This window comes from Mastacembelus armatus, chromosome 13, assembly GCF_900324485.2.
Source record: "Mastacembelus armatus chromosome 13, fMasArm1.2, whole genome shotgun sequence".
NCBI lineage: Eukaryota > Metazoa > Chordata > Actinopteri > Synbranchiformes > Mastacembelidae > Mastacembelus > Mastacembelus armatus.
Window position 1 is genome coordinate 19,342,539 of NC_046645.1, and position 26,324 is coordinate 19,368,862.

General features: G+C 38.2%; 2 protein-coding genes across 3 annotated transcripts; both read left to right on the plus strand.

Annotated features, from left to right (window-relative positions):
* Positions 1 to 547: 547 nt before the first annotated feature.
* On the plus strand, positions 548 to 12,894 carry LOC113146280 (integrin-linked protein kinase). The gene is made up of 13 exons (XM_026333673.1): positions 548 to 674; positions 1,728 to 1,926; positions 7,593 to 7,758; positions 8,939 to 9,034; positions 9,143 to 9,239; positions 9,355 to 9,438; positions 9,673 to 9,758; positions 9,872 to 9,981; positions 10,199 to 10,326; positions 10,528 to 10,649; positions 10,798 to 10,897; positions 11,195 to 11,325; positions 11,478 to 12,894. Exons 2-13 carry the CDS (start codon positions 1,838 to 1,840, stop codon positions 11,625 to 11,627), a joined length of 1,359 nt encoding a protein of 452 aa, XP_026189458.1. The 5' UTR covers positions 548 to 674; positions 1,728 to 1,837; the 3' UTR covers positions 11,628 to 12,894.
* Positions 12,895 to 14,248: 1,354 nt separating this feature from the next.
* apbb1 (amyloid beta (A4) precursor protein-binding, family B, member 1 (Fe65)) lies at positions 14,249 to 20,374 on the plus strand. 2 transcript variants are annotated; one of them, XM_026333257.1, is made up of 15 exons: positions 14,249 to 14,382; positions 15,012 to 15,670; positions 16,072 to 16,277; positions 16,366 to 16,425; positions 16,740 to 16,819; positions 16,920 to 16,986; positions 17,275 to 17,421; positions 17,730 to 17,857; positions 18,263 to 18,268; positions 18,410 to 18,524; positions 18,640 to 18,724; positions 18,822 to 18,902; positions 19,050 to 19,165; positions 19,516 to 19,692; positions 19,941 to 20,374. In XM_026333257.1, the coding sequence occupies exons 2-15, from the start codon at positions 15,034 to 15,036 to the stop codon at positions 20,094 to 20,096; spliced, it is 2,061 nt and encodes a 686-aa protein (XP_026189042.1). In that variant the 5' UTR covers positions 14,249 to 14,382; positions 15,012 to 15,033; the 3' UTR covers positions 20,097 to 20,374. The 2 variants fall into 2 exon arrangements, with proteins under 2 accessions (XP_026189042.1, XP_026189050.1); XM_026333265.1 differs by lacking the exon at positions 18,263 to 18,268 and having other exon boundaries at positions 19,941 to 20,096.
* The last annotated feature ends 5,950 nt before the right edge of the window (positions 20,375 to 26,324 follow it).

The window sequence follows — 26,324 nt, forward strand, 5'->3', positions numbered from 1 at the left end:
AGATCTGGGCCAAAGTTTTGTAGGGCTGCCTCTCAGAGTAGGGACTTTGGACTGAGGTAAAGCTATGGCTCCTGGCTGTTGGACGTTCTTGTTCTTGCAAGATACATGCTACTGTGTTTTTCTTGCATCCTTGATAATTGTAACAGTGGTATAGGAAAATGTTATAAGTTAAAAGGCCACCTTCATTGGCATATTAAGAGGATAAGATAATAGCTTTATGAAGCTGTGGGTGCCTCAAATAAACATAGCCAGTGGTCTCAGTGACTTAATCTAAAGGGGAAGGACCACATTGCACTGGGAGGATGGCTCTAATTCTCTGGGAGTCATATCAGAAACAGATTACCCTGTGCATAATAATAAATGTAGAATAGAGTATAAAGTCTGTTCACACCTACAAACTATCATGTAATTCCATTTTGATGCATGTTCCTGGTATACAAATAGAATATAATAATTAAAATATAAATAAATCATTACACACAGAAAACATAACCTCAGGCAGTAAAACTATACATTTGCAGTTTTTTCTGCCGCCTGTAGGGGGCGTGGTGTTCTCTCTTCCTACTCCGCGTTACGGACGGCGTCGGCGAGGGTGTGGACATATCAGAGTTAACACAACGCTGCTAATAACTTCTGCTATAACTGTACAACACGGCAGTAGACGAATATATCTGGTAAGGCTATCACAATTCAAGCAAATGTATTTTCGCTTTGGCCTGTTTTAACCACAGAATTATAGTTGCTGCGTTTTCTTCTTGGTCACTCAACGTTAAATGAGAGAAACAGATAGTCCGCGGGGTCGCGGTAGTTTGTTAGCATGTTAGCAAGCCTTGCGTGTGTCTCATTAATCAGCTAGTAGATATTTGTTTATATTGAGAGCCAAACAGGTCATTTTTGTGCTGCCTTGAATAGTCAAAGGTGCAGTGGTCCTGCCAGGAGCTAAAGCTGAGTGAGGTATCCCCCTGTGATTAGCTAGGCAGCGGTGGCAGCTAGTCTGCTGTAAAGCCACTGATTTATGTTAGCTCAATAAAACATAAAGTCAACATCAGTCTAATTTTATTTAACCTGAGGATTAATTACATTTTAAGTTGAGCTGCAGCTGTACTGTCATCTACCATACTTAGATGCATTCCTTCATTGTTGGTGATTAAAAGTCAATGTTGGGATCCCAGATTGTTTTCTTAGTGCTATGCCACATTTGTTAAACCTGTCAGAATCTGTTGTTTTCAGTGATGTCTTGTAATTATGCACCTACTGTCAATAGCCAACTCAAATAATTTAATCATATCTTAGGCTATGGGGAATAGGAAGTGTGTCGTTGACACTGCAGTCCCTCTATAACATGATTGTTCCTTGATGTTAGTTCTGTGAGTGTGTGAGGTTGTTTGTCTCCATGTGGCCCTGTGATGGACTGGTGACCTGTCCAGGGTGGACCCCTGCCTTTCACCCAAAGAGAGCTGGGATAGGCTCCAGCAAATCCCTGTGACCCTGGTTAAGGAATAAGTGGGTATAGAAAATGGATGGATTTTAGTTTTGTTTTAAATATTTAGCAACTACCAAATTTGGCATAGATAAAATATTTATCTATCATGGTGTAGGGTGCTAGTCATAGCTAAGTGTTGTGAATCACAGTGCTGTAAACTGCATACCCACCCTGTATTACTAAGGTGAATAAGATTACTCAGCACTAGGTTACAGAACAACTTCCCTCTGTGTCTGTTTTTCAGAGTGACTGAAGTGCTTTTGAGCCTCTTTGACTGGGCCTCACATTGTCCCAGAAGAGGGACTGATGCCGGCTCCAATAGGTACACCATAAGAGAAGAATATACGAACAAAAATGGATGATATCTTCACGCAGTGCCGGGAAGGCAATGCAGTAGCAGTTCGCTTATGGTTGGACAACACAGAGAATGACCTTAATCAGGGGTGAGCCAAGATTCATTTGTTTTTTTGTTTTTGTTATTTAAATGTTGATGTTATTCCAAAAAGTATAGATCACTTGTGTCCATGGTCAGCTGATGTTTAGGTGATGTTTTGTGAACTCTGAAATGTCATCATGTCCTTTATGACTGGTAACTTAAGGATGTAAAACTAATAATACTAAACTGATAAATGATAACATACCAACTGTGGCCCAATATTTTCACAAAATACCTGAACAGAATCAGTAGCCTTAGTATAGTTTAGTATTTTGAGATTACATTTGTACTTTTCTGTATGAGACTTGCCACAACATGAATTTATGATGCTAGGTCATATTTCATTGAATCTCAAAGATATATCAGTTCCTCTGCAGCCACATTGTTTACTTCAGCCATTGCAGTGTGCAGGCTGCAAGCCTGTCTTTTTGTCCCCAGTGAGACTGTAGCCTGAGATTGAACCCATTTCCTTGTGGACATATGTTTATGTCCCGAATGCCAGTGGAATTATTCAAAAGCATGATGCTGGACGGGAAACATGATGTGATGATAGTTAGCTATACTTACAACTAAGCAAGATGTTTTAGTGCAAGATTTAGGTGCTTAAAATGTTGCAGATGTCTGCAAGATGTGACATGCTTATCTTGGACTTTTCAGTTCTAGATTTTTAGACCAATGGTATTTGTTTCAAAGAGACCAGCAGCACTCTGAAAACAGAAAGGCTTTTATGTTTGCTTTAATTACTGTTGCAAAGTTGAATATACAACCCTCTACTTTCATATGTACTGTAAAAAAAACATTAATGGTTTTGTTGAAGAGGTGTATGATCTAAATGCAGAATAGCTAGCCTAACCTATTAATAATACAGCAGAGTGCAAAAATATTGGACTGTTTTGTTGTTTCCTGGAATACAGATTTCTCTGGGTATATTTAAATTTTGACTGACAAGAACAGATTGTTGGTCTTTAAGGTATTTTTGAAAGAATGGTAATTTTCTACCTTATTTGTAGTCTTATGTAAGTGTCAAATCAGCACACTCAAGATGTCACAGTCATTTTTGTATCCTCTTGTCATTTTCTCAGACATTCAGAGATTTTTTTTTCTATTTCTCTTATCTGCATTGAGTTGTTTGCTGTTCTCCTTTAATGGTATTAGTTTTCTCATGGATGTGAGTCTTTACGATTGCATCCTCCCAGTGTGTACATGCATCTCCCACACGTGACCTATCCATTAGCTGATTACTGTACATACCAAGCTCCCATTTCCCTTGCAGTTGATAAACGTCCCCCAGTGGGTGTACACTTTATTCTTGCCTTTTCCATTTTCCTAGAGAACTGCATATTCTTCCATTCCTGGATTTCAGTAAAGCCATTAGATTACAGCCTATCAGAAAATCAGATCCTCACTACAATATTGTCTTGCTCCTCGATGACAGTGTGTTTATACTGATATAACTCCTAAACAATGAGTAGTTGTGGTATGCAGAATCTCCTTACAAGGAGTAACACACAAGCCTCATGGGAACATCTTCAAAGAAGAGTTAGAGGGAGGAGGTTATTGTAATGGGGCAGGACTATGGGGGGCTGTTGAGGTAGGGGGGCGAATAGTGATTTTTTTTTTTCCCTCTATAAAGGAATGCACAGTAAGTCAATACCAGCATTATTCAATAGCTCCACTTATTCTCCCTCAACGACTCCTCCAAGAAGAGTTTATTGAAAAACTTAAAACATATTCTCTCACAGCTTTAAAATTTAGTATTCATATCTGTCCTTCTATATGTGTAACAATTATTGTTAAACTTGATCATCTAATTGTCAGATTTGATTCTATGTATCATGTTAAATAAATTTAGGTTTTGGGCAATTAGTCAGACAAAACAAGTAAATTCAGGACATCATAGTGGCCTCTAAGAAATACTAAATTGCATTTTTTTAACTTAAAAAAATATTTTTTGACAAAAAATTATCTGTTAATTGAAAAGTATAAGCTATAAGACCCTGTGCCCTACATCCGTTATTCACAGTGCCTAACTTGTTGATCCTAAATAGAGGATCCAGTTCTCTGCTCTTGTGTTTTCTTTGGGCTGTGAGTGTATAATCTTGGTTTTGATGGCTATCTATGTTTAGTTCCTCAAAGTATACATTCACAAGAAGCCCTGTACATCTGTGAATAATAGTTTAAGCACAACAATTTGCTGTTCACTCATGATTGTTGGTGACAGCAGGGTAGCACTTATTTTTATGTCTGGTTAAGGCAGAGTCTTCTTTTCTGGGAAGGAGGTAGATTTACAGCATAAATACTGATATGTAACCTCTTTGGTAGGGATAGCAGTGTGCGCCTGTAATGGTAACTGTTGTAAGCAGATGGTGGTGATGGGTTTTCAGAAGAAGCTTTTATGAATCAATCTAGATAGATTTTTTTTTTAATACTGATTTTTACTGCTGTGACAGTTTACTTCAACAATACTAAAGCTATATATATTTATATGTATGCTTCTAATATTACATTTATTCATAAATATTAAACTTCATGATATTAAATTGAATATTTTAAGGTCTTGAACAAAACATTTGATGACAGGCAATCCTCAATTCAATGTCTACAGATATTTTCTGCAGTGTAGTTATTTTCAGGTTATTACTTTAGGCTGTTGTTACTGAAAAAAGACTATATTTTCATACATAATTATCAGCTAAAACTCCATTATCAAACCAATAATGATTTTCACATTTTTTCTGAGGATATTGCATGTACAGGTACTTTTTGCTTCATTTTGGTCTCTATTTGTGACAGGCCTTCTTTGCCAGAGGTTCTGTTCTTCTCTTGTTCTGTGTATTCTCTGTGATAGTAGAGTTAAGTTCTACTAAGTTCCATTAAGTTCTGATGAGCTGACAAAATAAAGAGAAGAAATCCCACAAACATTAAATCTTCTACTGTAGAATGTCACCCCAACCATTTCGTGAATGAAGCTGACATGACAGTTTTACTTCTTAGACCTCACACAGTCTTGGGAGCCTTGTTTATTTTACTTCTGTGGATGTTCTTCTCATTTTAGATGTTTCTGTGAATTATTTTTTCCTCAGCTGAGCCTTGTTATATGGCCCGCTGGGAAGTCAGGGCAGAGACATACAGGGTGCAGACAGGGGTGCTTCCTCTGACTTTTCTGTCTGCCAAACTGAGCTCTGTTGGCAGGTGGAAGTGCCTGAAATAAATGACCACAGCCAGAATGAAGGGGGTGAGCAGGAGAAAAGGCACTCAAGTGCCTTTGGGTTGTGTGGATGAAGTTGGCCTAAAGGGAAAATCCATCCTATAAAAAGGGCCACTGAAACAAATACACACACAGAAACCATATAGCCTTGCCTGATGTCACTGCAAAAGTTTATTTTCAGCAGTTTGTAGGTGGATTAGAGGATTTTTATAACAAATAATGATCAGTCAGTTACTGCTTAAAACTGACTACTATTTTTTTAATTTACATACAGACAATGCTCATAGGGATAGTGATATAGAAGTCACACACAATGAACAGATGGAGAAAAGAGAATAACTGATGTGCTTTTTGGTAGATGTCATCCTTTGAATACCAAATAGCTGTTTTTCATTTTGGTAAAAATATGAATCAGATTACCATTGTGTTAACTTGTTTTCAGTTGTTATTGATGAATGAGAAATAAATTAGTGTGGTCTGATTGAAATCACTTATTTGCTGTGTAAGCAAAGTGCAGTAAATAAAACATAACATAATAGGCTAAATTATATTATTTTCAGATGGACTACCCTAGATTAGCTATTGTGTGTGGGTTTTTTGTGTTCATACTAAAATTGATTTGACAATGTATAATGTGATTATTGCGTCCTTTAAAGTTGTATTATTGCACATGGGCACACAAAATTACTGAAACAATATTTTTATGTCTCTGTTTCAAATGTACTAGCTTTACAGGAGCTTTGAACACAGATAACAGTTCCCCAGAGTTCAAGGTGATGCATTTCCAACCAAAACACCAAAGATACATTAACATTAAGGTCCATTACCATGATAAAAATCAGTCATAACTCTATATCCTCCCATAAGCAGTGTTGAACTTGACACAGAAAACTAATAAAATCACAAAGGTGAATCTGTGAGGAGTTTTCCTCTCATAAACGTAAGCTAATTAGTTTTTAGGATTTGGCCTTGTGGTCTGAGAGGAAATTGCACTGAGACCAAGTCTGGTGTGACGGCAGTAGGTCACCCTGATTCAGAGATAGATGTGTGTTGTGGGACTGAGGGTCTCTATAGGGATGTCACTGCTGTTTTGAGCTGAGCTCTGCAGGATGTGTGAATACAAGCCAGTGGATTGTTGTTGGGGGGACAGAAAGTTTAAATTCCTGCAGAATCATAATACTCCCTCAGTTCTCAAGTCACATTATTATGCTGTCTGCCTGCTCATAATTTCCGAACAGGCACGTAATCATACAAACAGTGAAGCCCACATGGAAAAACAAAATATGTCAAAAGTGTAATATAACCTGAGTACAGTCCAGTTGTTTAGTGGAAGTGAGAGGGAGCAGTTGGAATTGAAGGAGCGGAGTGGAGGAACTGATGAGGGAGGACATTTCATGAGAGGAGGAGGTGAACATGGCCAGGCAGAGAAATGAAGAATGACACAACCACACACAGTGGCTGGGGTGTGTGTACAGGAGTGCTGAAGGAAGTTTTACTAGGCCTTATAAGGATCACAGTGAATGCTCAGCTGAGTGTGTGTGAGTGTGTGTGAGTGTGTGTGAGTGTGTGTGAGTGTGTGTGAGTGTGTGTGAGTGTGTGTGAGTGTGTGTGAGTGAGTGTGAGTGTGTGTGAGTGTGTGTGAGTGTGTGTGAGTGTGAGTGAGTGTGTGTGTGTGTGAGTGTGTGTGAGTATGAGAGACTAGCTATTCTGCATTTCCAGCTTGTCACTAAGCTCTTACCGTGTCTTTATCTCTGTCTTCCTTTTCTCTGAGGATGTATGCTATCCATCATCCATCATTTAATCAAGGCCACTCTCCTACATGTGTTGCTGCTGGTGCACTAAGATGAATGATGAGTGCTGGGGGTGTACTAGCTGTTGTCGCTATTAGCCTGTCTGTTGTTATGTCATTATTAGCTGGTATTGTCATCAGCTGTTAACCTGAGTTCCATGAACATCCTTTTTAGAGGTAGAAAATGACAACTACTAGACTAAAGTCCTCACTATGCAGATTTGACACACATTTATGACTTTTAAGATTTCTTTTACATCACAGGCATCTTTGCCTCACATCCATACCACCCTCATTCCTTCTGTGTGGGTGTGTATTACAGTTAAACCTGTGCTTAAAACTACTTACAACATAATGCTGTCATTTCAGCTAACTGAAATGTCATCAAAGACTCCCCAACATACAATTAAACAATGGTTTAATTGTATGTTGGGGGTTGACTGACACCCACTTTTTTTTTTTTTTTTAAGTGATTGTGAAAGCAAAACAGCTCCATAAAACTGCCCCAGCCTGTACCACTTGGCCTTGTTCCAATGATACCAGACTTCTCTGCAAAGAAAAGCTTAATTTATAAAGTTTTTCTTCCTTTAGTCCTAGTTAACAACTCTTCCTGCCAGACCTGTGCCTAAGAAACCTAAGAAACTTGTGCTAAATGTGAATACTTCTCTCTGTGTAGAGATGACCATGGCTTCAGCCCTCTTCACTGGGCCTGCAGGGAGGGCCGCTCCAGTGTAGTGGACATGCTCATCATGAGAGGAGCTCGCATTAATGTCATGAACCGTGGAGATGACACGCCTCTTCACCTGGCCGCCAGCCATGGACATCAAGACATTGTAGGAAAGGTGAGGTCCATTCATACACTGGCTAGGGCTGGGCAATATGGCCTTTAAAAAAAAATCAGATTTATGATTTAAATCGTTTTTTTTTTTTTTCTTTTTTCTTTTTTCTTCCCGGCGGGTGTTCTTGCTGCCTTGGTCTTATTCATTTCGTAGGGCGCAACATCTCTCCCACTCGACAGCATGCCTCTGTTTGAGGTGCTGCAGTAAATTAGTCGTACTGCTACCTTTGCTGGCAACAGACTTCAAACACACTTTGAATGGGGTGTTGTTTGTTTTGCATCTGACGCCGCATAACCGAGCCAGTTCCAAATTACGGACAACACTGTGCCTTTCTTGGGAACGAGTTCCTCCCTGCTCGCTGACAGGGAGGTTTGTGTATCCCTAATATGGCAAACGCGCAGGGGGCTGAGCCCAGAGGGGAACGTCAGCGGATGTTAAAGAGAGAACCGATTTTCATTCAAACAAGTGGATGTAAACTACACATTCCAGTTAATAGATAAAATCGGTTTATTACCCAGCCTGGCACACAATTAACTTTTAAGATTTCTTGGCCCATAGTCATATTACAAAAGGCTTCTTCCTATTTATTTTATGCTTCCTTTTCATCCACAGTAAGCCATGACTGAAATGCAATGTGATTTCAACTAAGATTTGTCAGAATAAATATTGTAAAATATTATGTTACACCAAAATGTTAAATGTCATTTATTTTCACATAAGAAACAATGTCAGAAATTGATGCCAGTGTTGTGAGACTGATATCAATCTCCACTTCACACACAGGTTTTCAAATTATATTGACCCAAATGTTGATATACAGTATCTCTTTAAGTTTGCTTCATAAGCACAGGATATTATGAAATCTAGAATGAAGTCATCTGGACAGCAATCATAAAAACAAGTCTTGTTTGTTCTTGCAGGTCCACCAGGAGCAGTTTTTAAATAAGAGTTCTTAGTAAATTGTAGGTGCTGAGAGAAAATGTAATGTTTAATGTTTGCTGCCTTAGCGCGAGGCTTCTGCTTTAGGTTGTCTGATTTACAATCAGCAGCTATTGAGTTTAATAGTACACATCTCAATGCCTGTGATATGTGTTCACATGCATAAAGGCATTACGCTTATCTCTGTATATAGTCTAAACAAGATCTAACCAGTTTGCATATAATTCTTTGTTTCTCCCTTTAGTTGATCCAGTGTAAGGCAGACACTAATGCAGCCAATGAACACGGGAACACACCACTGCATTATGCCTGCTTCTGGGGCCAAGACCAAGTAGCTGAGGTTAGTGCACCCCCTAGTGGTGATATAGGGTAGCCCTATCTGTATGTTTAGCCCAACATGATAACATTCAGAACTGTCACAGGAACCACTCTCTATTCTTTTTTTCAGGATCTTGTGACTAATGGGGCTCAAGTGAGCATCTGTAACAAATATGGGGAAACTCCCCTGGACAAAGCCAAACCTCACCTGCGTGAACTCCTCAGAGGTATCCCAGCTACCTATTACAGCTGATTACTTAAATAGTTTCTAGCAATTTTAGTATTGAGTCATCTCTCTATTTTATTACTATGTGTTGATTTTCTCCTTCTTCCCCCATGCAGAAAAAGCTGAGAAAATGGGACAGAGCTTAACTAAAATTCCCTTCAAGGACACATTCTGGAAAGGCACCACCAGAACTCGACCCCGTGAGTCCCACAGACATGTAACCAGTTTATTAGCTGGGCAGTTTCCTTCAGTGGCTTTAGCTAGAGCACTGCACCAAGGGGGAAAATGTTCCAGGCTAGCTTCCCACCCACTCTTTTTGTTGTGTTTAAAATTTGCACTGATTTCCATCTGTACAGCACAGTGATAAATTTCACATAAGACTTTTTGTCTGACTTTTAACGTGTGTCTTGATTATCTCTATCTTGTGTTTTTAGGCAATGGCACTTTGAACAAACACGCTGGCATTGACTACAAACAGCTCTCTCTGCTAGCTAAAATAAACGAGAACCAGTCTGGGGAGGTACTTCGTATATTTTCAGTTTTTAATATTGCTGGATATTGTTGCACAACTGCTGATCATTTAAAGGTACACATCAATTTCTTCACTTTTAAAAATTTATTTCTAATGGGCAGCTGTGGCAAGGGCGTTGGCAAGGAAATGAAATTGTTGTTAAGGTCCTAAAAGTTCGTGACTGGACAACAAGGAAGAGCAGAGACTTCAATGAGGAATACCCCAAACTCAGGTTATTATTAATCTAAATATTATTACAGCCTCTGTGTTCTGTGGTCACTCATTGTCTGTTTTTATTTTATTGAGGCCAACTTGATGTATTCCTTATTTTTTGGGAGGATTTGCATCTCACATGAGCCTTATGTTTTTGTAAAATCCTCTGTGGGTTTGCCTCTTTTGTTGCCTGTTTGTCTCTGTCTCCTGTCTCTTCCTCTTGGGCACCATCCCAGGATATTTTCCCATCCAAATGTCCTGCCCATGTTGGGAGCATGTCAGTCTCCTCCCGCCCCTCACCCCATCATCATCACACACTGGATGCCTTATGGCTCCCTCTACAACGTACTGCATGAAGGCACCAGTGAGTACTACTAGTCTGGTCACAAAGTCTGTACTTATTGCCAGTTTTAGTGGTTTGTAGGGATTTGTGATTTATTGAACTTAAGCATTTTTCATTATGTTGCAGTCAGCATTTGTACAACAGTAATTTCACTATCAGCCTTTGAAGTTGTGAAAGTAAGGGTGGCTAAAACCTGTGATTTGTTACTCATTTTGCTGTCAGATTTTGTGGTGGACCAGACACAGGCAGTAAAGTTTGCACTGGACATTGCTTGCGGAATGGCTTTCTTACACACACTTGAACCCATGATCCCCCGACATTATCTCAACAGCAAGAGTGTTATGGTAAGAAATTGTGGTTTCAGCATTGCTTTCTATATCAGAAATGCAATTGTACAGAACTGGCCTGTTTAAACAGAAAACTGCCCAAGTAGAAAGTGTTTTCTGTTACATTTTACAGTGACATCGCAGTCAGTGTTCCATGTTTCCACAGATAGATGAAGACATGACAGCCAGGATCAGCATGGCAGATGTCAAGTTCTCCTTCCAGTGTCCTGGCAGGATGTACTCACCTGCATGGGTAGCCCCTGAGGGTAGGTGTCACTCATATAGCACCTGGTCCAAAGTGACAGCTGAAACCACTCAATAAATCAAACGGTGTGTAAACAGTTTATATCAATAAACAGTGTGTTATGGTAATTGGTTGTATTGTGGGATGTTTTATTTTATTTCTAAAATTGGTCTTAAATTTCATTCAGCGTGGTATTAAAAAGGTCTTAAAAAGTCTTAAATCTAGCTCTTAGAAACCTGCAGATACCCTGTTATAGATGTTGTCTAAATGTTGTGTGTTTCGGTGTGTGTAACCTTCTCTTGTTGTTCTTGATGGCCAGCTTTGCAAAAAAAGCCAGAAGAGATCAATCGTCGATCAGCAGACATGTGGAGCTTTGCTATCCTGCTGTGGGAGCTGGTGACCAGAGAGGTTCCCTTTGCAGACCTCTCCAACATGGAAATAGGCATGAAGGTTAGTAGAACAGTAGCTCATTAACCAGATGAGCAGCAAAAGCTTGCAGGCCAGACACGGTAAAATGAACTTTTCCTAATTTGTTAAATTGATTCTGTGTCGTCTGTCTACAGGTTTGACCGTATCTAATGTTGGTCTGTTTTATTTGTTAGGTTGCCTTGGAGGGCTTAAGGCCCACTATTCCCCCCGGCATCTCACCCCATATTTGCAAGCTCATGAAGATATGCATGAATGAAGACCCAGCAAAGAGGCCTAAATTTGACATGATTGTACCAATTCTGGAAAAAATGCAGGACAAGTGAACAACCTCTTTTTCTCTACTGTACTGATTTGTTGAATTATTAGATATCTTCCTCAAGATATCACTCTGATATGGTTGTGTGGTGCTTACCAGTCTTGCCTTAAATTCTTTACCGCTATGTTCAGTGCCACTCGTATCATTTCTATTTCTGAGATAGATTCAGTAGCAGACACTTCTTTTATATTGTTTTTTGTTTTGTCTTTTTTAAATGACATATCAAGTTATTAATATTAGTCTCTTCATCGTCGCTGATACTGATTATTGACTGTTCCTCTAAACTGTAATCATGTAAACTGAGTACAATCTTCTTTTAAGTGACTGAATAACCTGTGGAAAGAAGCATAACAGTCTGGTGCAATGTTTCACTGGAGTTTAAGGCCTTATTTTGTATCTGAAACAGGATTACAGTTAAGTCAGACTGAAAAGAAAATGCTCCTTCATACTGTATGCTCTTAATATAACAAATGACATATTAACCCAAAGCTGTCACTTGCTGTGGAAAAAAGTGTATGTTGGTTGTGTTGGTATCAAATTATGCAACTTAGCAAGCATGCCAAATGTCTAAAACTAAGCATTTAAATACGTACTTTATATGAATGAGTGATGCACATCAGAGTGTGTATAGTAGCCACGCTGTGCCATTCAGCATGGCTATATAGTGATGTGTAGAGCTTGGCCTGTTTTGAGCATTTATTCCTGATTGTATCCTGTACATGCTGCTGACAGTGACAGACATACCAACTTTTTTGAAATGATGTGATTAACTAGATCACCAAAATGAACACTGTTCACTAGTTTATTTTCATTACTTTCCCGTCATATCATTAACATTTTTTTATGGTTTGACTTCTTGTTAACTGTACTATTCACCACAGAGTAAAGGCAGTTTCTGTTTCAAGTATTATTTTTTTCATGTTGAATACTGGCAGTGTAATCCAACTTGTAATACCTTGTTTTCCCTGTATTATCACAAATGAGTATTGCACCCCAGATTGTAATTTATTCATGGTTATAATAGGTACAGGTGTATGTTGTTGTTTTGTTGTCAAGCATTGGGACTGGCTTTTCTTCCAATTTCATGGCTATATCAGAAGCTGCTGCCAAAATAAGGAGACTTGGACATACACATTGTTTTCTCATTTACTGTTGTTCTTTTGGTTCTCTAAATTGCAGACTTTGTTTATTCTACCTGCATCATTTTCATTTTTGTGCCTCTACCAGCTTGCTTGTTTGTGCTAAATCACAGATTAAAGCCAAAATCAAGAATATATATGTGTGTGTGTGTGTATATATATATATATCTATATATATATATATATATCTATATATATTAAAAATGGAAAAATACTGTCAACTCTGTGTGAATTTGTTGTAGGAATTAGATATTTATTGGTGAAGTGCAAAAAGTGTAAACTTCAATATTAGGTTATATATAACTGATAACTGATAATATTGATCGCAGCTCAGCTCAAGGGATTGGTTTCACAACACGTCCATTTTTTATTATTAAAAAATAATATTTAAAATTATTATTATTCAAATCATAAAGCTGAAAGTAAAGTTTTATAAAGTGTGGTTCAAAAGTCTACTTTGAACATTTTATTGTTCAAACATAATATAAAAATACTAAATATCCAATCGACTGTTGGCATGATATGCAACTCTTTTTAACATTACATTTCTAGTAAAATATATTTTACTCATTTACATTTTATTTCATGTTATTTAATTATATAGCCTACAATATACTGTGTGTCTGGATTGTGCAATTTTAACCTTCTGATAAACTAACCTTAAAACTAATCTTACAGTTGCGTACATCTGAGAAGCACCAAGAAATTACTTAGAACTGCATCTATTAAATGTAATGGTAATAATTTTACACAAAATGTAAAACCTTCCTTTTAACACATCTGTCCTGTCACAGTTGCCAGTGACAGCTGCAGACAACTGAGCAGCACATGGCTCAGCATCCTTTTCTCTAGGTGATACTATCTCGGCTTGGCTTTTGGGAACCTGTATACAAAGAAGAACATCAGAAAAACAACATCTCAATTCAGAAGTGCAGTTAATGTATATGAATTACCCATTATTAATGCTTGGCCATGGGATACTATCTCATTCACATATAGTATCTCTCTCTGGTGTTTACTTTGGCAGCATATTTCTTTTTTTTTGAGAGACTTTACTTAAAATGTTGACATTTGTCATTTGTTTTGTTAGTTTTTGTCTAGTTTTAGTCAGTAGATTCTATCTTTTCTAATCTTTTTCCGCTAGACTCATATTGTGACTAAAATCTAGTTGCTGCATGACACTGATAAGGTTGTGCTTCTTTAGTGAACATCTGGTTGACTGTCAGCATAGTATATTTAAATTCCTTGTAATAATGAAATAAATCATTTCTCTGCTATAACACCATGAAAATATTTCAAACACGGTCTTAACTCCTACAATTACAACTTAGATATAGTTCTCAGCAGTTAGCTGAACTTGATATCAGCAGTCACTTTAATAATGATTAGGGGAGGACCTGTAACATTACTATGGCTGAACCCGTACTGAGGTCGGATGCGGTACCGATCTATGGGCAGCTCCGGCCGTGACGTCAATCCGTGACGCAGGTCCGTCCTCCATCACTCGTCGAGCCCACTGACAGAAAACACCTAGAAGCGAAGAGAGCTCTCACGGTTTTTGGAAATATGTAGTTAGCTCGCACAGCCCAGCGGATTTGGATAAGAAGGGGTTTGGTGGAGCTGGTGAGTTAATTTCCTGAGCACAAGCTCGTTAAATTTCTGTCACCGCACTCGTTTTTATCTCCCTGTGTCAAGCTAACGTTAGCTTAGCCCCAGCTAAGATGACCGCGATGATGGCGGATGGTACCCGTTATTCCTAGCAGGCTTCGGATAAATATCGCTGTAAAATCGTAGGCAGTGTCGTTTAACAGTTCTGTTTTATATATTAACCAATTGACTGAATCAAAAATTAGGACATACGCTGATGTTTGGTTCTATATTAGGCTAAATAATGAACTAGAATAATGTCGTGCTGGCAATTGAGAGATGAAGCTGCTGAAGTTGGTTTCATATTCGTCTGACACCTCCAGCGGTGAAAGCTACTGCAGCAGAGGGCTACCCGGAATAGACGAACAAGACACAGACTTTTGTCTAATGCTGCTATTTGCTTTAAACGCAACGTTAATTTTAGCCTTTTTTAGCCATTGTGATTTAGTAAACGTCACTAAAGAGATTTATTTCCAGCTGCATTTTATCAAACTGTGACTAAAAATAAGAAAAACCCTCGCCAGAGTCTATGTTATGAAACACTAGCCTGCTAGCTAGCACGCTAACGACAATAACGCTATATGTTTTCCCTCTTTCTCCATCAGAGCAGTTACATGGAAAGTTAACATGGGTGGCCATGATGATGAAAATATGCCATATGTTGTGAACAAACAAAAGCAAGATGAAGAGCTAAAGAACAAGTTGAACGAAAGCAGCCACTGGTGCGACCAGGAGTCCACCGGCAACAATGCCAAGTGGGTCAAAGAAGGCCAGAACCAGCTGCGGAAAGTAGCTGAGAACCAGCAGGACCAGGACCACAACTGCAATATCAGCCAGAATGGCAACAATGAAGACTTCCCTCATCAGAACACCACTCGGGAAGAGCAACAGCGAAATGAGGAGCAGAACAAGTCTCCCAAAATAGCAATGACCCCTGGTCTTAATCAGGAAGAGTCCAAGAACATCCTTAATGAGCCGCTACTCATCGACACTCTGGAGTCCACAGAAGTGAAAGACAAAGAGAGAGAAGAGGATGGTAATGAGAAGGAGAAGAAATCAGAGGGTGATCATGAGATATGCGTTGATACCAGAGGAGAAAAAGTGGCACAGAGTAATGCAGAGTCTCAGAGAGAAGGCACTGTTGTTGGGAGAAATGCCTGCCTCCTCTTCTCCAACATGAACGGGACACCAAGTGATGAAGAGTCCAGCTGGCCTGCACTGTCTCAGGATAATGCAGCCGACAGCTCTCCAAATGGCAACAGAGGTAAACAGTGCATATGTTTAAACCGCACAGATATGGTGTAATACAGCATTACTTACACATACAAGAGCTGTTTGAAAAGTAAAAGTGGCAGAGCTGGAAAATTACAGTTGTAATAATATCAAATATCCATTTGTTACAGTACATTACTCAATATATTTAAAAAGCCCTTACCTGTGCCCATACTTTAGTTTAAGTATTTTATAAGTTGATGTTCCAGTTTATTTGATTGTCAGATGCCATGTTAAGTTACTTTTATGAATCAACTATTTCAGTGCTTTAAACATAAATACACATCACTAAATGCTTGTTTGTACTTGTCATGGCACAGGACAAGACAAGTGTTTTTCAGCCAGACATTAAACACTTTTACTTTTGTGTCTTCTTTGCTCCCTTCCTTTCAGAATCCTTTTGGGACTCCAGCGCTTTTGAGACAGACACAGATCTGCCTTCAGGATGGATGAGGGTGCGAGATACATCAGGCACATACTACTGGCACATCCCCACAGGCACCACTCAGTGGGAACCTCCATCACCACTGGGTAAAGTTGGCGACTCCATGATGTCCTCCACTATGTCCCTGGAGACTACACCCTGTGAGGAACCTGAGGTGAGGTCTAACACATATTTTGCTTAAATAGAGACAATGAATGTGACACTCTAGAAAAAAAGAAATACTTAAAATCTTTTATTTCCAGGAGTCTTGGGCTCAACTTTCTAGTACAGATGAAGGAGCTGGTGAAGGGGAATTGTGGAAGGTAAGAGATAGTGTGTAATTCAACTTGCATGAACTATATTCACTATTTATACAATCAGTATTTTCATTTTTTGGAGGTCATCAAAAATACATTTTTAGTTTTAATGCATTTGCTGAAGTCTTGGTCAACACTAGATAAATAGCAGCCCATGTAACATGCACTGCCGTTTCTCTAGTTGCATATACAGGAATTGAAACTGGTGGCTGTGATAACCCAATACCAGTTGATGATATAGGACATTTATTTTTCATGACATTATTTTTGAAGGTTCCATTTCTCTTGGTAACTTGTTTTCTTCTTATCTGTGTCTTCAGGAGGAGGGAGAGGTTGCATCTGATCAAAGTCTGAAGGAGTTTGAAGGGGCAACTCTACGCTATGCTTCCATCAATCTGAAGTATGTGCTGTTAAAGCTGTTTGATGAGCTGGTATGTAGTATATTGTCACCTGTTCTTGTTCTCTTTCTGATTACCTTTCTTTGTTTTCTGCCATTATAGCTACAATTGCTCCCAGTCTGAGGAAGAAGAGAAGCTCACTCCTCTCTGCACAGATTTAGAAACTAAGGTAAATTTATATTTTCTGTTAAAAACGTAAAACGTGTAGAGTATAACATAGCTAGAGTATTTGCTGGCTTTTATATGTTGTGCAATAAATGTTTTTTCTTACTTGGACATTTGGAAAAGTGTAGAGATTGAACAATAAGGACCCCTTTGTTTTCATGTGTTTTTAGCCAAGGCAACAGTTTTCTTTTTTAATTATTTTGTAGCTTACACAACTAAATGAGTACGAAGTCATTTGAGCAGAGTTGTAGAGTCCTGTCTGTTGCAGTGTACTGTATATTTGTCCTTTCAGTGTTTTGCGGTGCGTTCCCTGGGCTGGGTAGAAATGTCTGAGGAGGACATGGCACCCGGCAAAAGCAGTGTTGCTGTCAACAACTGCATTCGGCAGCTCTCTTATCACAAACACAACCTTCATGACACAGCTGGTATCTGGGGAGAGGTGAGGGGATTTTACGGAATCACAGTGACAGTTCCTGTAATACCTGTTTGATGTAACAAAGTTGAAAAAAAGGTGGTAACGTGTTGAAGATTTTACATCGACTCTCTTGACACTGACACGATTTTCTATTAGTGAGCTATCTGCTTCAAAACATCTGAAAAAGCTACACTAATACATTGTTGGCAGCTATCTTTGAACTAGTGTGGTTTGTTCATACAGAGTGTGATCTGATAGTAAATTCACAAATTATCCAGATTAAGATGTTATTAAGGCATATTGCTCATGCAAGTGTGTATGTGTTGTCACAGGGTAAGGACATGCTGATGGTTCTGGAGAATGACACCATGAACTTGATCGACCCTCTCGGCCAGACTCTACTTCATGCTCAACCGATTGGCAGCATCCGTGTTTGGGGTGTAGGCAGAGACAATGGCAGGTCAGTATCCACATTAGAAAGCCAAAATGAGGAAGGAAGATAATCTGAACATTATTTATCTAACTCCTTAAAATGCTTTCAACAAACATACTTTCCTTCGTTGGCCAGTTGAATTTCTGTTGTGGTTTTAATTTGTCGTATTTGTTATCTGCTGTGCTAAATCATGTATTTTTAAATATTGATTAAGGCTGTTCTCGTTATTTACACTAAAGTTTACATTTTCAAATTGTGCAAAGGTGTCATGGTACGGATAGTTTACTTGGTCTCATTTTATTGCACACAGCTGCTATCTGCTGGTTTGTTAAGAGCATTGCAGACTAAATTTACAGCCCTCTTTCTGTCGCTTCCTGTCTGACTGTAATGAATTGTGTTTTTTTTTCTTTCATGCTGCATCATCATAAACAGGGAAAGGTATACATTAATGATTATTTTCCTTTTTGTGCTGTTGCATTTATTGCACTTATTTGTGTGTGTGTGTTTTATGTGCACATAAACATATGTGTGTTTAATCTGGTTAATACAAATATGTAAATATGACCTTTTTGTCTGCAGGGATTTTGCATATGTGGCTCGAGACAACCTGACCCAAGTTCTGAAGTGTCATGTTTTCCGCTGTGACTCACCTGCCAAGAATATTGCCACCAGCTTACATGAGATGTGCTCAAAGGTTAGCCCTGTTAGGGTCTATTTTTGCTTCATTTTGAATTCTTCAACCGTAAATGTGAAACTCACATTTTTATCTTATTATTTGATATTTTTTTCTTCATTTAATTTGATTTTAGATAATGATGGAGAGAAAGACAACCAAGCCAGGGGTGAACAGGCTCAGCTCTGATTCCAGTAAATCTGTGGTCATCCCCGTTGAAGGTAAAGCAAATTCGCTTTATGGTCTAACACACTTTCTACATACTCAAAATTCTGAGTTTGCCGAAAGAGCATGTAATGCTTCTTCTTTTCCTAACAGAGTTTCCTGCTCCAAAAAATGAACTTTTCCAGCGCTTCCATGTTTATTACCTAGGTTGTGAGCCTGTGACTAAGCCAGTTGGTAAGAAAATACCTCTAAATATTTAATGGTTTATGTAAACATGTTATGATTTCAAATAATAATAATCTCTTCGGGATTATGGTTTGCTGTAAACATGCTGAACTTAATGCACTGAAACGTGTGTGTGTTTTTATGTGCATTTCTCAGGTATGGATATAATCAATGACGCACTAGAGGCTGCAATGAATGGTAAAGATAAAAATGACTGGACTCCTGTCTCTGTGAATGTCGCACCAGCCACTCTCACAATACTCTCAAAACAGGTAACAGACAACAAACAGTGATGTGGGCTCAGGGAGTGTAGTATAATGATTTTAAACCAGGGGCTAAATTCTCATCATAATGGACCTCATCATGCCTTACTTTCATTATTAATTGTTTACCATACCTTCTAGAGATTACTGTAGTATGCTACATGCTGCTTTTGTGCCTGGTGTGTTGTGATACTTCTTAAGCTAGTTTTAATAAATGTTTGGTTACACAGACTTGTTTAAAGTTGGGGACAGGACAGAAAATATTGCAAGTGTAAATTAAACTACACTTTATTATATTATTTATTATACTGTCATATATATTGTCATATATAATAAATATACTATATTTCCAACTCCAGAATGAGGAGGTGCTGTCAGAGTGCAGGGTTCGTTTCCTGTCTTTCATGGGTGTGGGGAAAGACGTCCACACCTTCGCTTACATCATGGCGGAGGGTCCCAGAGATTTCACCTGTCATATGTTTTGGTGTGAACCAAATGCCGCCAGTCTGAGTGAGGCCGTACAGGCTGCCTGCATGGTGAGTTGAAGACATGAGATGAAAGCCTTAGAGATGGAAAGATGAATTTGACATGGACATGACATTGAATGAAAACATTTTGTGTTTTAATTCTGTCACTGCTTCATTCTGTTGTTTCCCAGTGTCAATCACGTTTTGACACCACTGTGAATCACTCTTGTTTACATCCACAGGCTAGTATTTAGTGTACTGTCTGGAATACACAATTTTTGTTCTTTGTGATTTTTTTTTTGTTTTTTTTTTTATAGCTTCGCTATCAGAAATGTTTGGATGCTCGTCCTCCCAGCCTGGCCTCCTGCCTGCCCACTCCTCCTGCTGACTCTGTGGCTCGTCGGGTCAAGAAGGGGGTGCAGAGTCTGCTGGGCAGCTTTAAGAGCTACAGGTCAGGCTCTCAATCTCCTTGAGTCGGAGCAGAGATGATCCACAGTTCATTAATCACAAAGTCTGTCACAGCAATCCCTTCTCACTCTTAGGTCTCCTTTTCCTGTCATCCTCCCGCCACAGTTTCGCCTTACAACCGTTTCACTTGTCTAGTCACTAGTCTAGGATGTGGAGGAGCTTGTGGGGAAAGTGTGTGTCTGAAAATTTTGCATTGTTTTCTCTTTTTTGCTTTTACTTTATATAAACAATGTTACGGTCTTCTCCCAACAGACAAAATCTTGGCTTTTTTTTTTTTTTTTTTTTTTTTTTTTTTTGCTGAGATTCTGAACTCCTTGTGTTTTAACAGAAACAATGCTATGAATGTTGGAAATGGACGTGATATATTTTACATGCAGATGCTAGAATGTGCTTGAAACAGCCATTGCTAGATGCTCTCACAGAAATTGTCCTTTTCCCTTTTCCTCTTCCGTGCAATTACCATCTTTACCATTGCTCCTTTTCCACTGTCTAAAAAAGATACTGTAATGTAGTCATCAGAGGGCATCAAGTATCCAAATATTGATTTTCTACATCACTGCACCTCTCTCTACCACCAAAAGTTGTAGTAGCGCTGTAGGCATCTCGTTAGTATGCCATTTAGTTCTGTGCCCCTGAAACTCCCAAACAATGTATTTTAGTCTTCCAAAGAACTGTATGATCATCTGTCATGTAGTGGGCAACCACTGATTTGACTATAGTGTGTTTCCTCATACATTCTGCATGAACATTTGCAAGTTCAGTGCTAGTGTGCAATAATCAGATGTTCCTGTATGGTGTAGTGATGAGATGGCTCCCATGTGATTATGTGTTCACTTTAATGAGAGTCTGAATTGGGTGTGAGGCATGAGGAACAACAGAGCCATGTTGAAAATTATTATCTTGTAATAGAAATAATAGTAATAAGGAATACAAGCTCTGGGTTTTCACACAGCTGTTTACCACCAACAAACTACTGAATAGTACTGTAGAAGCTCACCACAAGCTGCATGCTTTGATAGCTTAGGGTTCTTGCTGCTTGACGCAGTTTAGTGCTTAAGACCCATCAGTGTATCCAATAAATTCTTTCCGTGTTTCTGTATGGTAAGAGGAGGCTGGAGTTGATGTGTTGTTTCGTGTTACATAGGCATGTCACTCTAATTAGTGTCAGTGTTTATCATACGCTAGCCATAGAGACTTAGATTGTCAATTCTTCAGACTGAACAGATTGAAGCAGGTTAATGTTTGTGTATATGGAAAACCTAGAGATGATTTCTCCAGTGGTCTACATTTTTATTTTATCCTTGGCCATGTTTTGCCGTGTGTTGTTCCTGGCCGCTCAGATAATGTTTTTTTTGTTTGTTTTTTTCAATGAGCTCCACACACTACAATGTACATGATGATTTTCATTAGCTAGATTTACTTTTTATAAACAACACATTGATTAGTCAAGTTGTATTTTAATCTTTGTGTCTCAGTAATCAATACTGTATGTAGCACAATAGTAATTGTCATTTCTAATACTGAAGATGTAGTTTGTAAGCTTTTTTTTTTTTTGTAATATTGATCTCTGCAGGGCATTTATTTGACCATGTTGCCTCAGACATTAATAGGTAGATACTAAACATCCCCAGACTAACTGACTTTACTACACAAAGACAAAAACATTGACTTACACATAGAAATTATTTTAGAACAAATGTATCACTCAATTGAATTAAAATATTCTGAAAAGGTGCATTATTCTGAAAAATAAGGAAATTTTAAAAAATACATTGCTGAAGCCACGATTGCCTAATAAGTAAATTGGTTCCCATTGAAGCATACTGAAAAAAGTGCCACTTCAAGTTTGAGTCTAGCTGGTGCATAATGATCTCTTGTCCAAAATACAGTCATTATTTAAGTCGCATTTACACTGACTTGTTCACAGGGTTTTTTTGTTGTTTTTGTTTGTTTGTTGTTGTTGTTTTTTTTTTTGTTTTTTTTACATTTTAGCTACATGTTTTTTTTCCCTCATCTTTGAGAATGTCTGTATTGCAAAAAGCAGATATCAGAATTCTCAAAGGAGTGGTACTTGTGTAATATATTTATATATATATATATATTAACAAAATATATAATCCACATTTGAAACCTAGATTGGAAGTGACTCGCATATGACTATACAAAATTGTGACACGGTAAAGCTATCATAGAAGCTGTTCTGTGATCTGGCCTATCTGTGACAAGCACTTTGACACTCAATTCTGAAAGCAAAGCAGTGCTTTGTGATGCTTGGCCATTCTCAAACTTTGATTCATAGATTCCTGTTGATGTTTTTAATGTTTTAGACGTTATTGATTACTAAAACTCTTAGCTGCCTCTTCATATGTGTAAGAGATAACACTAATGAAAACTAGACTACACTGACTTATATTATTGCCTTGTCACCCGTGTCACTTTGAATCATTGTGCTTTTTCTCCTTCAAATTTTGCTGTGTCCAGTCAGTGGCAACACTAAAGCCAGATAAGGCAAAGAACATTAGCAGATTAATTTATTACTTTTCATGTAAATTAGGTGTATAAAATGTGTGTATATAAAAGTCACTGCACAATAAATGTGAACATATCATAACATGCTTATCTTGGGGTCTTTTCATTTTGGCAGTGTTTGTGTTTCATTGAGGTATTTAGTTTCCAAAAGGCAGTTCTGACTCCTGAAAATGTCTTCTGTTGTTTCTGGTTGTGAAAGCATGGATTATTATTATTTTTTCCATTTTCTATCAGTGGCTTTATCTGCCATTTCCATCTTTTTCATTAAAATGTAGAACAAGTGTCTGGCCATTTTGCATATGCATTAATGCTGCTGACATTGGTTTTACCATATGTATTGCCAGACCAGCTACATAATACATGAAGAAAAAATGCAAAATACAACCCACTCCCATCGCCCAGAGTCACCTGTTTAGTTCATATCAGCACTGATTTCTCCACCTGGTGCATTCAAAAAGATGGGTAGGGCTGGTTATTGTTTCCATAAGAGATGGTTTTGGGGATGAAACGTGCACATCAAATGGGGTGCACAGCAGCTAGACTGGTAAAAATGGGCTCCACACAAACATCAGGACTGCCCTGCCAGTGGGATCCCAGACCTGCTGGACAGATGGGGGATCAGGCTATAATTGCTTCCTTTTGAAGAGACAATCTGGGACACCGGTGACTGATTGACATCTGCGTATTTAGATTAAATATATTAAAGGCCACAGTCATACTCACTGTGTGTTTAGTGTCCTTTAGAAAAGTAACTGCCATTTCTTAAATATACTGCAAATACTGTCAAAAATCGGACAATGTGTGTTTTACAGATTATAGCTTGTATTTGCACACAGTTGGCAGTTTATTAGTTACACATAGTTAAGGCCAGTCTAGTCTAACACATTTCAACAACTACTGGATGTATTCATATGAAATTTGGACAGTTTGATCTGCCTCAATGTAAATATTAGTGTTAGTAAATATTAAATACCATGCCAGTTCCCTAAGCTAAAGATGGTAAACATTTAACCTGCCAAATGACAGCACTTAGTTTGAATCTTGGCACCACAGTCTGTATCATCCATTGATATATTGTGCTTTTGTGCACTGTCTCAGAGGTGTTTTGGAAAACTGTAATTTGTGGTGCTGTTGAATTCTTTTTTATGTGAGACTTGTTCTAATACTTTATTCACCATATTTATATCAACAAATAGCATCTACAGCGAAAAACCTTCCTGAAGGTAGGAATTATTTTGGGGCTGTTGTATTAGACTGTAATAATGGGTGAAACTAGTAACTTGCAAATGAGTGTCCTTTATATATTGTACTGTATATATTGTACTTCATTTCCTGTTTATTCTTTAGGTCTATATAAAAGTCACACTATTCTGTTCTGTTCGTATAACTTGTAATATGAATGTGTGGAGGTGGTATGTTTACAGCCACCTATGCCCTAATTCTGTATTCCTCTGGTATTGTCCTGCGGTGTGCGTTCATGTGTTTCTGAAGCCAGATTTATGCACCCATTGGTGGGTGTCAATCACAATTTATATACGTGGGTCCATGCAGAAACTAATCACAATTATAATTATTCCTATAGCCTAATTATGCATATGGCATTTGTTTAATGGAGATTTATTCTGAGTAATGAATGTGTAGTCTTGTGGAACATTGCTTTTCCTCTCTATGTGGAGGGGAGGATTTTTCTCTCCTCTGCTGGGCTCTTCAATCTGATCACTAATCTCAGGCCAGATAAAAGGAGCAAGTCTTTAACCTGGTATCAAGGTCTGAGTAAGATGATGGAAATCCCTATGCACATCCTTTTCTGGGTGATTCCTATTGCAACAATACACCTCTTTGTACAATGATTTTCATAGACTCAGTAGTATTTATTTCATCAGTGTTTATGATTTCTGTTTTTGTTTTTTTGGTTTCGCTGACTGCTGGGTTCTGCAAAGATCTGTGCTTCTTGGTAATCCAGGATGTCACCGCTGAGTGCCAGGCTTTGGTCAGGACCACAGCAAATCAACAAAGCCACAGGAGGTGTGTGAAGACACATATGGATCAACTACAAAGAAAATTGGAGGGGAAACATTCCTTCTTCCATGGTCAGAGTACAATGAGATACATTAAAAAACATGGAATACAGGTGACAGTATAGTTGCAAATGTTGCTGCAATCTCTATTAATGCCCTGAGCCATTCATTTGGGGATTAGGTGGCCTAATCTCAAAATTTTCAGTAATTCATTCTCTCCCAAATAATAGAGTGACTGCGTTGCCAGTGGGAGCAGCCAGCAACCCGCTGCTGTCTGGATAATTGTTTTTCAATAACAGTGCAATGCACATACCAAACTAACAGGGAGCACTACTTACTAACTCTGCTGCACTGTAACATGCAGCATGTGATAATGCATTGTGTCATCATGTCTTTTAATTTAAATCTCAGCAGAGCACAGTGATTTTCAGCAGTTAAAAAGTCTTCAGTATTCAAAATGTTACGTAAATAAATGTGCAAAATTACTATATATTTTTTGCTCATTTTCTGCTATTACATATTTTGTTAAAATCTTCAGAGAGAATAAAGTAGATGCACTGACAAATATTCTGATCCTCCCGCCAGCTGCTTTAAAATGAATCATTTTAGAGTTTGTCATAGACCTGTCTGCAAAGGGTCTGCTGTTGAGATCTCAGTGTGACTCACTGACAAGTCTTTTTGTTCCAAGACAAATACAGTATACTTTTCTGGCGCACCTTGGCCTCCTCTGTCCTACCTTCAATCAGTCATTTTTATTAAAATTTGTCACATTCCATAATAGAGTAATTGCTATCAACAAAAGCAACTGTCAAACTGAAAATAAATGGTCTTTATATTTGGTGCACTACCAAGTCACTGGACTCTTTAATCATTAGATTTGAGGTGACAGACAGCAACCAATTTATATTCATACTGTGTGATTGGGGTTTGTCAGGCTGTAATGTTCAATGAGTAGAGTTAGTGAAAAATGACATGTCTCATTATGGATAAGGATGAAACTGTCCAACAGTGCTACAGAGACTGTTACAGACACAGTGTTTTTAATGTAGTCACATAGTAAACAATTTCACAGTCATCTTCTGAGCTCTTAAAAGGGAATAGATTGACAGAGACTTATTCACTTATTTTTGGTGAGAGATAGGTGAGAAGAATGTGAAGCTACAGCCAGCTTAACTCAGCAAGAAGACTGGAAACGGTGAAGCAGCCTGTCTGTTCAAACTTTAAAAAAAAAGGATCTCCAAAGCTCACTGATAAACAAATCTTAACTCAAATCTTTCATATGTTAGAAAACTGGAGCATAAATAGAACAATTGCTGTGCACTCAACCTCACATATTGAGGTACTTACTCTTGAGTTTTTATACAGATTAGGCCAAAAAAAATTCAGTGTGTTAATGTTTGAGCTTTAAACCCTTTCTTTGGTCCTGTAGACTTTGATATCTATACATAATAATGATACACAACATCAATTGTATTATTTTGAAGTGTATTTGATTTGAAGTATAATTAAAAACAAACAGGTTAGATGCGTTACATTGAAACAGGCCACAAAATACAACCTAAGTTTAACTACAGTCTGTTTACTGGTGATCAGTGAAGTGATTGCACCTGTGAGCATGAGCAAGGGTATGAAAGGACCTTTATCACTCACTTTCAGTCTGGGTTGTGTCCAATGAAACTTGGCTGT

Excerpts from the sequence above, each read along its gene's own strand:
- apbb1 (XM_026333257.1), top strand. The coding sequence starts at position 15,034 with ATGGGTGGCCATGATGATGAAAATATGCCATATGTTGTGAACAAACAA. Across the intron at positions 16,426-16,739 it reads GTGAAGGGGAATTGTGGAAG|GAGGAGGGAGAGGTTGCATC; the intron begins GTAAGAGATAGT and ends CTGTGTCTTCAG. Across the intron at positions 17,422-17,729 it reads CAGCTGGTATCTGGGGAGAG|GGTAAGGACATGCTGATGGT; the intron begins GTGAGGGGATTT and ends GTGTTGTCACAG.
- LOC113146280 (XM_026333673.1), top strand. The coding sequence starts at position 1,838 with ATGGATGATATCTTCACGCAGTGCCGGGAAGGCAATGCAGTAGCAGTT. Across the intron at positions 9,759-9,871 it reads ACGAGAACCAGTCTGGGGAG|CTGTGGCAAGGGCGTTGGCA; the intron begins GTACTTCGTATA and ends TCTAATGGGCAG. Across the intron at positions 10,650-10,797 it reads TCAACAGCAAGAGTGTTATG|ATAGATGAAGACATGACAGC; the intron begins GTAAGAAATTGT and ends ATGTTTCCACAG.